General features: G+C 35.5%; 1 protein-coding gene across 1 annotated transcript; it reads left to right on the top strand.

Moving 5' to 3' along the window:
* The first annotated feature begins 529 nt into the window (after window positions 1-529).
* Window positions 530-7,561, top strand: LOC145688506 (uncharacterized). The gene is made up of 2 exons (XM_081762847.1): window positions 530-640; window positions 5,468-7,561. Exon 2 carries the CDS (start codon window positions 5,479-5,481, stop codon window positions 7,459-7,461), a length of 1,983 nt encoding a protein of 660 aa, XP_081618973.1. The 5' UTR covers window positions 530-640; window positions 5,468-5,478; the 3' UTR covers window positions 7,462-7,561.
* The last annotated feature ends 7,436 nt before the right edge of the window (window positions 7,562-14,997 follow it).

Below are 14,997 nucleotides of genomic sequence, written 5' to 3'. Positions count from 1 at the left end.
CTTTATCTAAAGTGGAACTTTAATAATTTTGCTGAAAGAACAACTAGTGAGATTTTGTAGTTTTTTGTTGTGGAACTTGTAACTTTTATTTTTCTTATTAACTTCAATAAACTTATCACGCCTACCAAAAAGAGATCCTATTTTTTTGAAGAAAAAGAAGAACCTGCGCTAGACGCAAACGTTAATCATACAACAGGAAAATAAAGTGGTGGCAGCGGTGGGATCTCAACCGAAGTACTCGAAGTTCGATTCCAGTGCACGTTCCACAGTTACTAAGTTGAACATTCATCATTGTAGTCAGAGCTCGTTCTTCGACACGAAGCTGATACGTTTTAAAATATCGTTACGTCCAGATACAGACCGCACTTCGTCGACAACACCTTTTTTACTGTGAGTGCAAGAAGCTTGCCTGTACTAGGTGTAGCGGATACCTCGGCGTACACACGTTCCAGTGTTCCAGTTTTATTACATCCAGTTCCAGAGATCCAGTAAGCAGTACCATTCTCAAGTGTGGCTGGTCCCAATTGAGCAACATTCCAAGCCGAGATCTTGTGGAAATCCAGAGGCCTCATCTTTAAACCAACATCAGGAAAGTACCAGGATCGACGCCAGCAGCACCCCCCATCACAGGAAATTCAAGGTTGGTTACAATTTTCATTGCTTGTTTGAACTTCCAAAATTTTCAAGTGTTACGCCTGGGGATAGAAAAGATTTGTTCTTTGGTCACCGCGGTTGTTGTTTATTTGTGAAGTGAATAACGTAAAATCAAGACAAGAACAGTCTAGGATAGAAGGCTTTAGTATTCACCGTTCCTCTAGGGAAGGATTAAAATATTTCATTCGTTTAATCTTGGGAATACTTGGCAAAACAGAAGGTGTAAGGAAGGTATTGTCGCTAACAAAATTTTTTGTAAATTTAAATTGTATAGTTTAACGTAAGTACTAATTGCCAATGGCTGCCAGTGGTAGTGCTGATTCTTCTGATACAGAAGTAGAGTATTGTAGTGTGTCAGAAGCACTAAAGTTAATTTCAGTACCATTTTCGGGAAAAAGATAAGCATTAGAAGAATTTCTGTCTAATGTAGATGCTGCTTTTGAATTGGTTGACCCAGCTAAGCATAGTACCCTTTTGAAATTTGTTAAAGCCAAAATAACTGGGGATGCTAGATCTAAATTATTAGTTAGAAAAACCACTACTACGTGGGAAGCTGTTAAACAAATATTAATAGAAAATTATTCCATTAGACGAACTATTGATTTTTATGCATGCCAGCTTTTTAGTGCTAGACAAACCAAAGCTGATTCAATTGCTTCATGGGCAAGTAAAGTAGACACTCTTCAAAGTCAATTACGCGAAGCCGTTGCTCGTGTTATAGATGCATCTAAATTGCCAGGAGCCATAGCACTTGTTGAAATTTTAGCAAAAGCAAGTTTTATTCAGGGGCTAACAAATGACAGAATTCAGATGATTGTAAGATCCAAAAGCGATGATGATACATCCTTAGGATATATTATCGAACTCGCTCTAGAAGAAGAAACACAGATCACTTCCCACACTTCTCTCCCCTTTCCAAATGTAAATAGTAAGAAAGCTCAAAAGAAAGAATTAGTATGTTACCTATGCCATAAGCCTGGTCACACCAAAGCTCAATGCAAATTACAGAAAAGAAAGGAAAGAGGAAATTCTTCTAATCAGTTTATGAAAACGGTACACGTTTGTGAAATTTGTCCTGAGATCGCCGCGAGAGGCACAGGATGTGTTAATGGTAATTCTCCTGAGATCGCCGCGAGAGGCACAGGAGGGGTTAATTGTAATTTTTCCGAGAGCGCCGCGCGAGGCACGGAAGGTTATAGCAATTGTTTGAATGTTTCTAGTAAAGTAAATACTAGTGGAAATACTAGTAGGGTAAATACTAGTGGAAATGAGAGAATTTGTGATAAAGAACAAAGTTCTCTGCATTTTAATGAAGTAAAAGCCTGCAGTAGTCAGATGTGCTCAAGTTGTAGTGGTCAGGGAAACCGCAAATGGATGTAAATGAGCAACCTGTTTGCATCTCAGATAACACGAAGGGTTGCATAGTAACAAATCAAGAAGAAGGTACTATTACGGCATTCATTAAAGAATTGCATGTTGATGCAACTTTTCTCTTAGATACAGGCAGTGACTTAAGTCTTTGGCAAATCCATGCACTTCCATGCAGTTTTAGAAAGAATATTGATACAACACAAACTGTGACATTGAAAGGATTAAACAATGTTAAAACTAGGTCACTAGGTACTATTTATCTAACGTTAGTGATAAAAGGAGTAGAATTCTCACATAAATTTCATGTTATTTTGGAAGGATGCTTATCAGAAGGCAGACACATTCTTGGACGTGATTTTTTGAAACAAAAAAATTGTTTGTTAGAATTCCATCCTCCCCCTCCTCCTCCCTTGTCAACACATGCTTGCCAGAAACTTGACCTCAAGGGCAGCGATAAACTTATACTACCGTTGACATATAGTATTCCAGCTCGATGCGAGAAGTTAGTTTTTGTTCCCACAAACAGCACAGGAATTGGGATTGTAGAAAAACGAGAGATTAAACCGGGTGTTTTTCTTTCTTCTTGTTTGACAGTAGCGAAAGAAAATAAATGCATAGCTAGTGTGTTAAATGTGAATTCTTCAGTAGAGAATATTACTTTAGATCCGATAGACTTAGAGAAATTAGAAGAAAACCATGTTTTAAATATTCAGTGTGAAAAAGACAGGGTCCCACAAAAGTCAAATTCAGAAAGTTTAACTGAACGTTTAAAATTACTTCATAAGCTTTTAAGGCTAGGTCATTTACCACCCAAAGAAAAAGAAAGTATACTTGAACTTTGTGATGAATTCAATGATGTTTTCTTTCTACCAGGAGACAAACTAACTGCTACAAATGTTCTTGAACATGAAATTATTATTGATCCTAAACATGTAGGCAAAATTGTTAACAAAAAGAATTACCGAGTGCCAGAATGTCATAAGGAAGAATTAAATAGACAAATAGAAGAGTTGTTAAAACAAGACATTATAGAAGTTTCTACTTCTCCTTGGAACAGTTCTATTTTCCTTATTCCAAAGAAACTCGATGCATCAGGAAAACAGAAATATAGACTAATAGTCGATTATCGATCTGTCAATGATTTATGTGTCCATTCGTCCTTTCCGTTACCTAACATAGACGACATTTTGAGTAATTTAGCCAATGCGCGTTACTTTTCCAGTTTAGATCTCCATAGTGGGTACCATCAATGCTATATTAGGGAAAAGGATAGACCTATAACTGCATTCAGTACACCTGAAAATCATTATCAATTCAAGCGACTTGCTTTCGGTCTGGCGACAGCACCGGCCACTTTTCAAAGATTGATGAATACAGTGTTAGCAGGGCTGACAGGTACGAGTTGTTTCATCTACCTGGATGATTCAGTGGTCTTCTCTAGTTCTTTAGAAGAGCATAATAGTAGATTACGTGAGATTTTGCAAAGATTTCGTAAAAGCAACTTGCAGTTAAGTGTAGATAAGACTGAATTTTTGAAGCCAGAATTAACATACTTAGGACATGTCATTACACCTAACGGAGTAAAACCAGATCCAAGATTAGTGGAGAAAGTTCAGAACTTTCCTGTTCCTCAGAATAAGAAACAAATTAAGGGATTTCTAGGACTTACTGGATATTATAAAAAATTTCTAAAAGACTACAGTAAAATTGCTTTACCCTTAACGTCCTTATTAAAAGAAAACGTCCAGTTTTCTTGGGGAGTCAAACAACAAGTTGCATTTGATTCTCTTAAAGAGAAATTGACAACTCCTCCAATTTTGCAGTATCCTGATTTTAAAAACCCTTTTATAATCACATCGGATGCTTCGGCATTTGCCTGCGGAGCTATTCTCTCACAGGGTGAAATAAACAAAGATCTTCCAATTGCGTATGCTAGTAGAGTTTTCAATAAAGCAGAGAGATCGTATTCAGCGACTGAACGGGAACTGGCGGCTCTAGTGTGGGCTAGCAAAGTTTTTAGACCGTACATTTACGGAACAAAAGTAACTTTTGTCACAGATTGCAAGCCACTAACGTGGGTTTTTAGAGTACAAAATCCGACATCTAGACTTTTAAAATGGAGAATACTTTTAGAGGAATATCAATACGAAATTGTGTATAAGAAAGGAAGCTTAAATACAAATTCTGACGCCTTGTCACGAATGTATTCTTTAGATGTTATTGAAGAAGAAGATAGGGTATCAAATTGTGATTCACAACAGAAAGAAAAAGCTGAAGCTTTAGACTTAGAAACGAAAAACAAAATTTTAGAAGAGTTTCATACTCAAATTCTAGGTGGACATATAGGAATGAATAGGTGTTATGAAAAGATTAGGAAGTACCTTTCCTTAAATAATATTGACATTAAAGAATGGCCAAAACTGAAGGAAGATGTTGAAGATTACATAAAAGGGTGTGAAATATGTCAAAAGAATAGGAACACACAACAAAAGGTAAAAATGAAGATGGTAATAACTGACACGCCCAGTACAGTTTTTGAAAAGGTCTCGTTAGATTTAGTCGGGCCTCTCCCAGAAACTTTAGAACACAGAAACAAATATTTATTGACTGTACAAGATAACCTTTCAAAATTTGTTATTGCAATTCCCATCCCTTCTCAAGATGCTGATACAATCAGCAAAGCCTTTGTCGAGAATGTAGTGCTAAAATTTGGCATTCCACACAGTATATTGTCTGATTGCGGAAGTAATTTCTTAAGCGATGTCTTCACGCGTATTTGTAAATTGTTACAAATAGAAAAACTACATACAACCCCATACCATCCTGCATCGAATGGTGGTATAGAAAAATTCCATCAGTCTTTAAAATTTTTCTTGCGATGTTATGTGGCAGAAAATCAGAATAATCGGGACGAATTAGCATCATATGCTACTTTCTGTTATAATACCACTCCTCATAGTTCCACTCAATACACTCCCTTCGAACTGTTATTCGGGAAACCTGTAAATATACCAGGTGTATTACAAAGAAAACCTTCTGAAGTTGTATACAATTACGATGATTATGTAAAACAGTTGAAACACAAATTGCAGGAGATGCACGGATTAGCTAGAGCAAACCTCATTGACAAAAAGGAGAAAAGTAAAGAATATTATGATAGAAACGAAAACGAATCCATTTTTCAGAAAGGAGATAAAGTGTTATTATATGATGAGTCAGTCCGCCGCGGCAGATCAAAGAAACTTGACAGTCTGTGGCGCGGACCGTACGATATAATTCGAACAAAATGTGTAAACTGTACCTTAAAGGTTGGCAAACAAGAGATGACTGTGCATGCCAATAGATTAAAGATGTATTATTAAGTGACTCAAATTCTTCATGTTATCTTGTAAAAAAAAAAAAAAAAAAAAAGGAAAGTAAAATAACGTTTCTATATTTACAGGATTGTTCAAAATGATAGGACTTAAAGCTATTCTACTGGTTTCTCTTATATGTAGTAGTCTAGAGCTTGGAGCACGCATAAAGAAATTTGAAAATACGGCAGGTATTTATTATGACTCTTTAGGAGAGGTTCAGTTATATAATACTTACTGGCAATTGGTCTCTTACGTTAACTTAACTAAGCTAGATATAAGCTTTCGTAATTTGGAAACTTACGTAGATAGGACACAAAACCTGTGTAGACACTCAGTGGTGAAATCAAATAAAACTAGTTGTGCTACAGTGTTCGTAAATCAAGTTTTGACTAAGGTATCTGATATCAAAGAGGTTAAGGAAATAATAAAAGAAGTAACAAAAATTTCTTCGCAAGAAAGTAGAAGAAAACGAGGGTTAATAGATGGTATTGGTCACCTTGCTAAATTTCTATTTGGCACCTTAGACGATGAAGATGCCAATTATTACACTCAAAAAATCAATAAATTAGAAAAAGAACAGTTAGATTTCTTGAAATTGAGTAAAGAGCAGATGACTATTGTTAAATCTACCCTACAAGGTATTAACAAAACTCTTCACACAGTAGAGACTAACGAAAATATTTTGAGTCAAGGTTTAGAGCATATAAGTAAAGAGATATCAAAAAGAGAGAGACATTTAAATGAAGCATTTTTGGATTTAAATTTAAAGTATACAATAAATGAACATATCGCAAAAGTTGAAAGGTATTTAAGAGATTTAAAGGATCAGTATGAAATTGTTTTGCAAGCAATTTTAAATGCACAGAAAGGTGTATTACAGCCTCACATAATCACTCCTTATCAAATAATCCAACATTGGAAGGCTAGTCAAAGTGACCTCCATAGTGCGTTATCTTTACCAATTGGGACAAGTACTAGGAATAGTTACTTTTTATTAAAAATAATAAATTTAGATGTGTTTATCAATAATGGAATATTAGCCTATGTAATTCGTCTCCCTTTGACAGATTCCATTCGTTATCTAGTATATAAGTTAACTCCCTTCCCCACTAAAATAAAGAATACAACAAATAAATTTGTTTTTATTCAACCTGAAAAACCTTACCTTTTAGTTGATTCAATTAAGCAATATTACGCAAAAATGACTGAAATTGAGTTCAATAAATGTAAGATTCTTAAACAAGATTGGTTTTTGTGTAAACAAACGTTTCCTATATTGTCTAGTCATATAAATCAAGAGTGTGAAATGAAATTATTACAATATGTTCATTATGTTCCCATGGATTGTAATAAACATGTGATACAAATTGATCATTGTATATTTGTAACCTTAAATAACAATGAGTGGATTTTTGCTGCTCCACAGGAAGAGAAAATGACAATATTATGTAATGGATTTGAACCTTATGATTTAATTCTAACAAATTCAGGTATTATTCATCTAGATAATAATTGTAAAGCTTATGGTTTGAAGGCGATCCTCCAAACACAAATGTGGTATGAAACCAATGTTACAGGTAAAGACTTTACTCCGAAATTAAATCTTACTGATAATTGTTGTGAAATATTAAATTCTCATATATACCTGGAAGATATGCAAATTAACCTACCCATTCAGCATGTAATTAATTCGGTTAGTGACTTAAAGGTAGCAAGCCATAAAATTCAGGAAGTAGAAAAGAAAATAGATGATGAACAATGGAAACTACTTCATTCTGAAAAGGTAACTCATCTCTCTTGGTTTTCATATTTTGGTACAGTTCTGATAGCTCTAATATTAATATTTTGTTGTTGTTACCGATGTAAATGTTTTCGCTTTTTCAAAAGGTATTTTGATGATGATAGCTGTTGTAAACAAATATGCATTAAACCTTTTATTATTACCAAAATAAATCAAAAACAAGATACCACTGAGCCTGTAGTCATGTCAAAAATTGCTGAGCAGCTTACTGAGATTACAGATGAGTTACAGGTAGCTGTTCCCCCTAAGAAAAGTCCTAATCTACGTAAGGAAAGGTAAAAAGAAAATCTTTTAATGTTTCATATTAGACTGTGAATTTTCAGTATCCAAATTTGCAACCAAATTCGCAATTTGATATGAAAATTCAAAAAAGGAGGGAGGTGTTGTATGAACGTATATTTACTGTTATTTTTTTCTTTTCTTTTTCTTATTTTGTTTATCACCTTCGATGCACCTCCCCTCTTAGCAGTACTTACCTGGAATGTCACTGTATATACTGTATATAAAAGATCGGGGTTCGATTATAAGTTAGTGTATTTTATAGTTGTTATATTATTTTTGAAGTCAATGCTAATATTGTATAAAAGACGAATCTTTATTCTTTAAGCTATTGATAATGTGCCAGCCAAGAACAGGATGTAGGGTCACTGTAGGGTCACACATATGTGATGATAGTGTATGTACTTTCAAAATACTCTCTTTTGTAATGGTTTATTTTTCAAGGAAGTATGATAATGTACGCGCGTGTACATCACGCAGTGAGAGCATGGATTACTAAGTCCAGTTTCAAAGTCTGTATGATAGGTCTCCACGTGCGTCCACGTGTCGACCTAAACTCATGTGATGATTCGATCTTTGTGCTTACGATAGTTTTATATACTAGTTGCTATACAAGGCTTGGCACATTCCAGGAAGACACATTCGCGTTATTAGTATATTCTTTGCGGTCTGTATCTTAGGGACGAGCATTTAAATAGTAAATAGTATCTTAGTACTATATATATATATATATATATATATATCTTTACATGTAACTAGAATCTTGGAACAATATATATATATACATCTTCGAATTCATATATTTTTGTATTTTGACGTATCTAGTGTTTCCCATCTTTATCTAAAGTGGAACTTTAATAATTTTGCTGAAAGAACAACTAGTGAGATTTTGTAGTTTTTTGTTGTGGAACTTGTAACTTTTATTTTTCTTATTAACTTCAATAAACTTATCACGCCTACCAAAAAGAGATCCTATTTTTTTGAAGAAAAAGAAGAACCTGCGCTAGACGCAAACGTTAATCATACAACACAGGAATTCCTGTTCTGCCTAATGATAAGATCATTTAAAATATTTTCTACAAAATCTTGGAGGCCTTTAGGCAGGACGAGAATGAATCTTCTTAATATTGCCCCCCCCCCGTAGTTGGGGGATGTAAGGAATTCATTTCCAGGGGGAGCCCGAAAATTTTAGGGGTTGCTGGGGATGTTAGGAGGGTGTAGATAAATCACTGTTGCTATATACATGTTTAGTTTCCTCATTCAGATTATTGCTCAGAATTCATTAAACTCGCTTGTACTGACACCAAATACAGTACATGAAGTCTTCTTCTACAGCTAGACCGGATGCAAAAACTGTGTTAGGTGCTTATTATTATAAGCGACCGATGACCAAATTGACACATGTCGACGAAACTGATTCATCTTGGGGGGTAGGGTAGATGGGGTTGGGTAGATAATAGGATGGGCCGTTTTTTTTTTCTGAATTTCGATTCGCCGAGTTGTGGAAAAGTTGTATCTTTTTAGTGATAGTCTACACAGAAAATTTTGACTTTTTGGTCAATCCGTTCCTTCGCCTCATAGGAATTGAATAAGTGTGGTTATGCAACCTTCACGACATTACGAAGGTAATTGCGATGCACAGCTAAAACTTATGTTCTTTTTCACATTGAAGCATTCTGAGCCTGAAAATAAAACCTAAGAGAAAAGTGAGATGCAATGTTGCTCCTATGTGTGGTTAAAAATCAGACGGAGAAGCAGACGAATACTGTATTGATGTTTTTTTTTTTTTTAATAAACATTATGAATAGCTATACAGTTGGTCATGACAGGGGCGGATCCAGGACCGACTTCTGGGGGAGATGGGTTGTCATACTGCTACTTTGAGCTACTTTTAAGAGCTGCATACTCTGGGATGGGTTTTATTTATATACATAAAAAAAGAAATATTCCTTTTCTGGGGGGGGGCGATCGCCCTCCCCCTGGATTCGCCACTGATTTATATCAAGTTTTTGCAATACTTGCGATACTAAGTCTTCCAGAATTTAAAAAAAAAAGGAAAGTCGGAGGGCTTATTTTAGATGTTTTATTAGTTTTATTTCTTTGTGCGTCAGTACATGATGTCAAATGAACACCTCACAAGTAAACCTTACGTTTGGGTGAATCGAGTTGCTGACTGAGACACATATGAGAAAGTAGTACTAAATATGGTTAGTATTTTAGTGAAGTTGTAGGTGCGAAGCTCCAGGGGTTTAGGAGATACAGCTACCAGAACATCACATGGAAGTATAGAATAGTCTTCATATAGTTGAAGGTAAAAGCCCTGTAAGACCTCTTGTAACAACAAAAGGTGAATAACAAATATATGGGTACATATTAGAACTAGGGAGAAGTCATATAGTAAGGGTATACCTGACGGCGGCCATCTTGAAATCCGCCATTTTGAATTAAAGTTAAGTTTTAAAAATAGGAATAGTGTCATGTGATACATGATATAAGGCGCAAATTTAATCAGAAGAACAATGGTGACGTTAATTTTGACTTACGCGCAATTGGTAAAGAGTTACAGGGAAATTAAATATTGTTGTACAAACACTACAAATATACCGATGGAAAGATGAAAGTTTGCTGAAACTTTTTTTTTTTAATACGGTTAGTTTTACGACATCTGCGATGGCAAAAGTCGATAACCAAGAAAAAAAAAGCGAGTTCGGTTATTTCGACCTTTGAGGGGTTCAATCGTTTAGTGCGGCCCTGGATGCTGTGCGATTAAAACAATATACAGCTTAAACTGAAGCACTATTATTTATCTTTCATTTGGGGCCTATTTCAGCTTTGTGGATTTAGCCCTTTGTATATAACAGGCATTCCAATGATAACTTCTGCTTTTCCAGTAGTACAGACTTTAAACGTCTGGAGTTCCAGGAAGCGACCAAGGGACTTTTGACATGTTGCTCAGGATATCCAATAGAACAAATCTGCTGATTTTCAGCTTTAGACTATTTTTTCGCACAGTTTGACCCCAGTTTTGTCTAAAATGGCTGCGCTATTCAGAATTTCTCGTGTTCGAGAGAGAAAACAAAAAAAAATATATATATATTTGTATCAATGTAAGTTTTCCAAACCTTTGGGCATTTAGCTCTGAAACTAAGCATTTTCCTCTGTGTGTTAATATGAACGTCTCGTTATTATTATTATTATTATTATTATTATCTTCGTGTCATGAATCACCCTGAAAACTTTGTAGGTGCGGTTTCGAAACACCCTGAATATGCATTAAAATAACATAATTTAACATTGTTTTAAGAGTCACAAAGGATATACCTCAAGGCTAAGCGGTTAGCGTGCACGTCTTTGGCGTGGGTGGTCGGGTTCAATCTCAGGCGGTTCGGTTTCCGAATTAAGCTGCGGGTCCGCGTATCATATAGCCTCGCCGTTGAATGTGATGCTAAACTGAAAATCAAATCTAAAACCACAATCATTCTCGTAGTGTCATATTGACTTACTAAAACTTTTGTTGGGAAAATAATGTGATTTTATAACAATTTGTGTTGAAATTTGATTTCCACAAGTCTATTAAAAATTACACCTTTGTACTCTCCTCCTAAAGCAGGGGTACTTGCAGAAGGATAAGGACCTAGGAATTAGATTTCCAGGTTCTCGCCATCAATGGCCATGTTAGCCCGTCACATCTGAGAAATATCCCTTGGCGATCACGCTATCCGATGAAAGGGAGATAACAAAGGATTGGGGAAGGAAGGAAGCGGCTTGGGATCTATATTTAGGTACCATCCGCCATTTGCCTGGAGTGAATGAGGTAAACCCAGGTAAAACTCACTCATCATGGTTGGCCTGAAAAAGCTTTCATAGTTTTGTTCAACTGTGATTCCCCACCGGGAATTGAACCCGGGACCGCTCGTGTCTAAGGCTAACTCTTGGGGATTCACTATTGCTTGTGTTGACTTGAAACTCATTTTTTTTTGTATATAATCCATTATTCAGGTATCGTAACTGTCAATAATGTTACAGTATAACGTTGTTTACAATTTACTTTTCAGTGTCCTCATTATTGATTTTGCAAAGTGAGATTTAAGGTAAAATAGCATTATGTTCTCACACAACAACACATTCCGTATGAACTTAACATTGTTAATTACTCTGAAGATGGCGAGTAATTTCCTTTACAGAAATCGTCCTTATCATTGTTATTAATAATAATGATCCCAACTTTACAATTTTCAGAAGAGTTCTACATATTATAGTGATCGCGAGGATTCGTGAAGTTTGACTCAGATTTACCATTTTCATCACCCACTAGAACGAGAGGGTGTGTCCGATCGTCAAACCCTATCCACGAAATTTTAAGAGTATCGTAAGTAGTATAGATTTAGTGAGGTATCCATAAAAGAGATGCGACAGTTGATAAGAGATAGCACATATCTACTGTTTAACTATGGATAAGGGGACTATCGAAGGAGGTGATGAAATAGGGTCAGGTTTTTTTTTTTTCCTGGAGATAGATGACGAAAGGAAAGGTTGAATGACCACTACGAAGGTCACAGTGGATGGTCCCTGTGCAGGACCACAATGGATGACCCCTGGAAACGGCCCCCAGGACCCATAGCCCCTATGCAGGACCCATGGCCCCTATGCAGGACCCATGGCCCCTACGCTTCATTAGAAGCTACCTGTTAAAAAGATGTGAGAAGTGAAAAATATAGCAAGCCATACTTATTGCTAAAAAGGTGGGAGCAGATAAAAGGAAATGGTTCCCTTCCCTGCCTTGCAGGGCCCCTGGAAATGACTCCCAGGACCCATAGCCCCTATGCAGGACCTATACGAACAGTATGTGAGCATATATAATTGATTAGAAGCTACCTGTTAAAAAGATGTGAGAATGTTTCGTATGGCAAGCCATACTTATTGCTAAAAAGGTGGGAGTAGATAAAAGGAAATGGACACTTCCCTGCCTTGCAGGGCCCCTGGAAATGACTCCCATACAGGACCACTGTGGATGACCTATACGAACAGTATGTGAGCATATATAATTGATTAGAAGCTACCTGTTAAAAAGATGTGAGCATCCCTTGACTTGAACAACGTGAAAAGTTAAAAATAACCCCCTCCCCCTCCTACAAGTATACTATGAAAAGGGTAATATTTATTAAAAATTATTTTTTACTTATGAGCTGAAGACTAAATGCCACAGACGTCCTTCCTTGAGAGCCGTTGAAATTGAAATGAACGAGCGAGAAGGTGTTTGGCGTGGCTTTAGTGACGTCAAGATTAACTTTGTACCGTATCAGAATGATAAAAGTGATTATAGACTTTATTTATTGACACGAATCACAGATTACTGGCAATCATCTACAAACATTTGTATGATTTGAACTTAATCAGAACTTTGAATAACAATCACGTGCAAGGTTAAAAACCTTTATTATTGACAACCATGAGTGATATCTAACAGAGTTAATCACAGATGGATCACGAGTTTATGTGTCTAAGTTTAAATGATATTGACGATAGAGAAACCGATAATCACGAGAACTGATGGGTTATTGAACGCTTGCTTGCAATCATTTACAAACATTTGTATGATTTGAACTTAATGAGAACTCTGAATAACAATCACGTGCAAGGTTAAAAACCTTTATTATTGACAAGCATGAGTGATATCTAACAGAGTTAATCACAGATGGATCACGAGTTTATGTGTCTAAGTTTAAATGATATTGACGATAGAAAAAAATAAACCGATAATCACGAGAACTGATGGGTTATTGAACGCTTGCCCTATTACAAACTGAACTTGTATTTGTAAATATATATATAAACAATTTGGAAACGTTATTACTTAGAGATAAGCAGAGAACGTCGAAAACATTTATTTTGTTATTACAATCTAATACGAGAAAATAAACTGTAACTTTAGAGATTAATGCCCCGAACTGAACAATTATTATTGTACAGATTCAATGTTCACAGTGAGAACATTGACCATGCCCCGCCTATATGCAATAAAGTACATGGACTTATGGGTAAAAAAAAAAATGGTTCCGCCTATACTAAATAAAGTACTTATATATAAATCCCTTTGCTCCCTTTTTCTATATATTATAATTGTTGCTACTGAGAGTGCCTTTTATAATAATTAATTGTGTGATTTTACGTGTGTGTGTTTGCGATTTTTAAAAAGTTTGGACGACCAGCGAAAACTGTAAGTTATTATTGTAGTTGATATATATATTTACACATATTCACTGACGCGCCTTTTGTACATTAATATTTAAACCTAGGGCTAACGAACAAATGTAAAATTGTAATTCACTTTAAAAGTATAACACATAATCGTTAACGTGCCACCACAGGCATTTACATTGAAACGTGAGAAAAAAGTGATTAATTGTAAAATATTTTTAGCATTAATGCCGCACCTATGTTTAAAATGCTCTTAATGTTGCGCGCTTACACAAAGATTTATTTTTTAATTATAGCAAGCATTTACGGAAATAATTTTAAAATGCAATTGCACCTAACACATATTGGTTACGCCTTTGTTATAATTGCACTTACGCGAACATAAAATAAAAATTAATGTGTGCACCTAACACATGTTGGTTGTACTTTTTAAAATTGCACGAACGCGAACATGAAATAAAAATCACTGTGTTCACCTAACACATCTTGGCTGTACTTTTTAAAATAGCATGTACGCGAACATAAAATAAAATAAAAATTAGTGTGTTCACCTAACACATGTTGGTTGTACTTTTTAAAATTGCACGAACGCGAACATGAAATAAAAATCACTGTGTTCACCTAACACATCTTGGCTGTACTTTTTAAAATAGCATGTACGCGAACATAAAATAAAATAAAAATTAGTGTGTTCACCTAACACATGTTGGTTGTACTTTTTACAATTGCACTTATGCGAACATAAAATAAAAATTACTGTGTTCACCTAGCACATACTGGTTGCACTTTTAAAATTGTATGTACGCCCACCAACTTACATTTGAGAACGCGTTATAAAATAGTTTGTGTTATATAACTTTTGCGGACAAATTAGTTGCCTAGCACAAAATTTTAAATTGCCTATTTATTATTAAGCTAAGCTAAGATGGCTATACTTCCTAATGCGCCTTTACTTAAAAACCACATTTTTTTTTTACTAAGCTATTGTAACGTAACCGTTGCTAACGCGCCTTTACTTGAAAACCATATGGTTCCTTAATAAACTAACCTAAGCTGGATATACCTGCTAACGCCACCTATGGTATCGTGACCGTCGGTAACGCGCCTTTATTTTAATGGAGCATTATTCACTTTTGATAATAATGTATAAAATAATTATTATTTTGTTTTAACTTATTGTTACGCGTTTGCTAATACTGAATAATTGCTTGGAAATGCACACCGGCTTTGCCCTCCCCTAAACCACTTGGTTGCGCGTATGCTTTACCCTGCCCCGCCCACATAAATGCACGCACGCACGTTTTTTTTTCACGAATGGACTTTTACTGCTACACGTTT

Source organism: Thermobia domestica, chromosome 6 (genome assembly GCF_964235325.1).
Source record: "Thermobia domestica chromosome 6, izTheDome1.hap1.1, whole genome shotgun sequence".
Lineage (NCBI taxonomy): Eukaryota > Metazoa > Arthropoda > Insecta > Zygentoma > Lepismatidae > Thermobia > Thermobia domestica.
The sequence above is the reverse complement of the archived record's forward strand: the minus strand, read 5'-3'. Positions and strand labels throughout refer to the sequence as shown.

Excerpts from the sequence above, each read along its gene's own strand:
- LOC145688506 (XM_081762847.1), top strand. The coding sequence starts at position 5,479 with ATGATAGGACTTAAAGCTATTCTACTGGTTTCTCTTATATGTAGTAGT.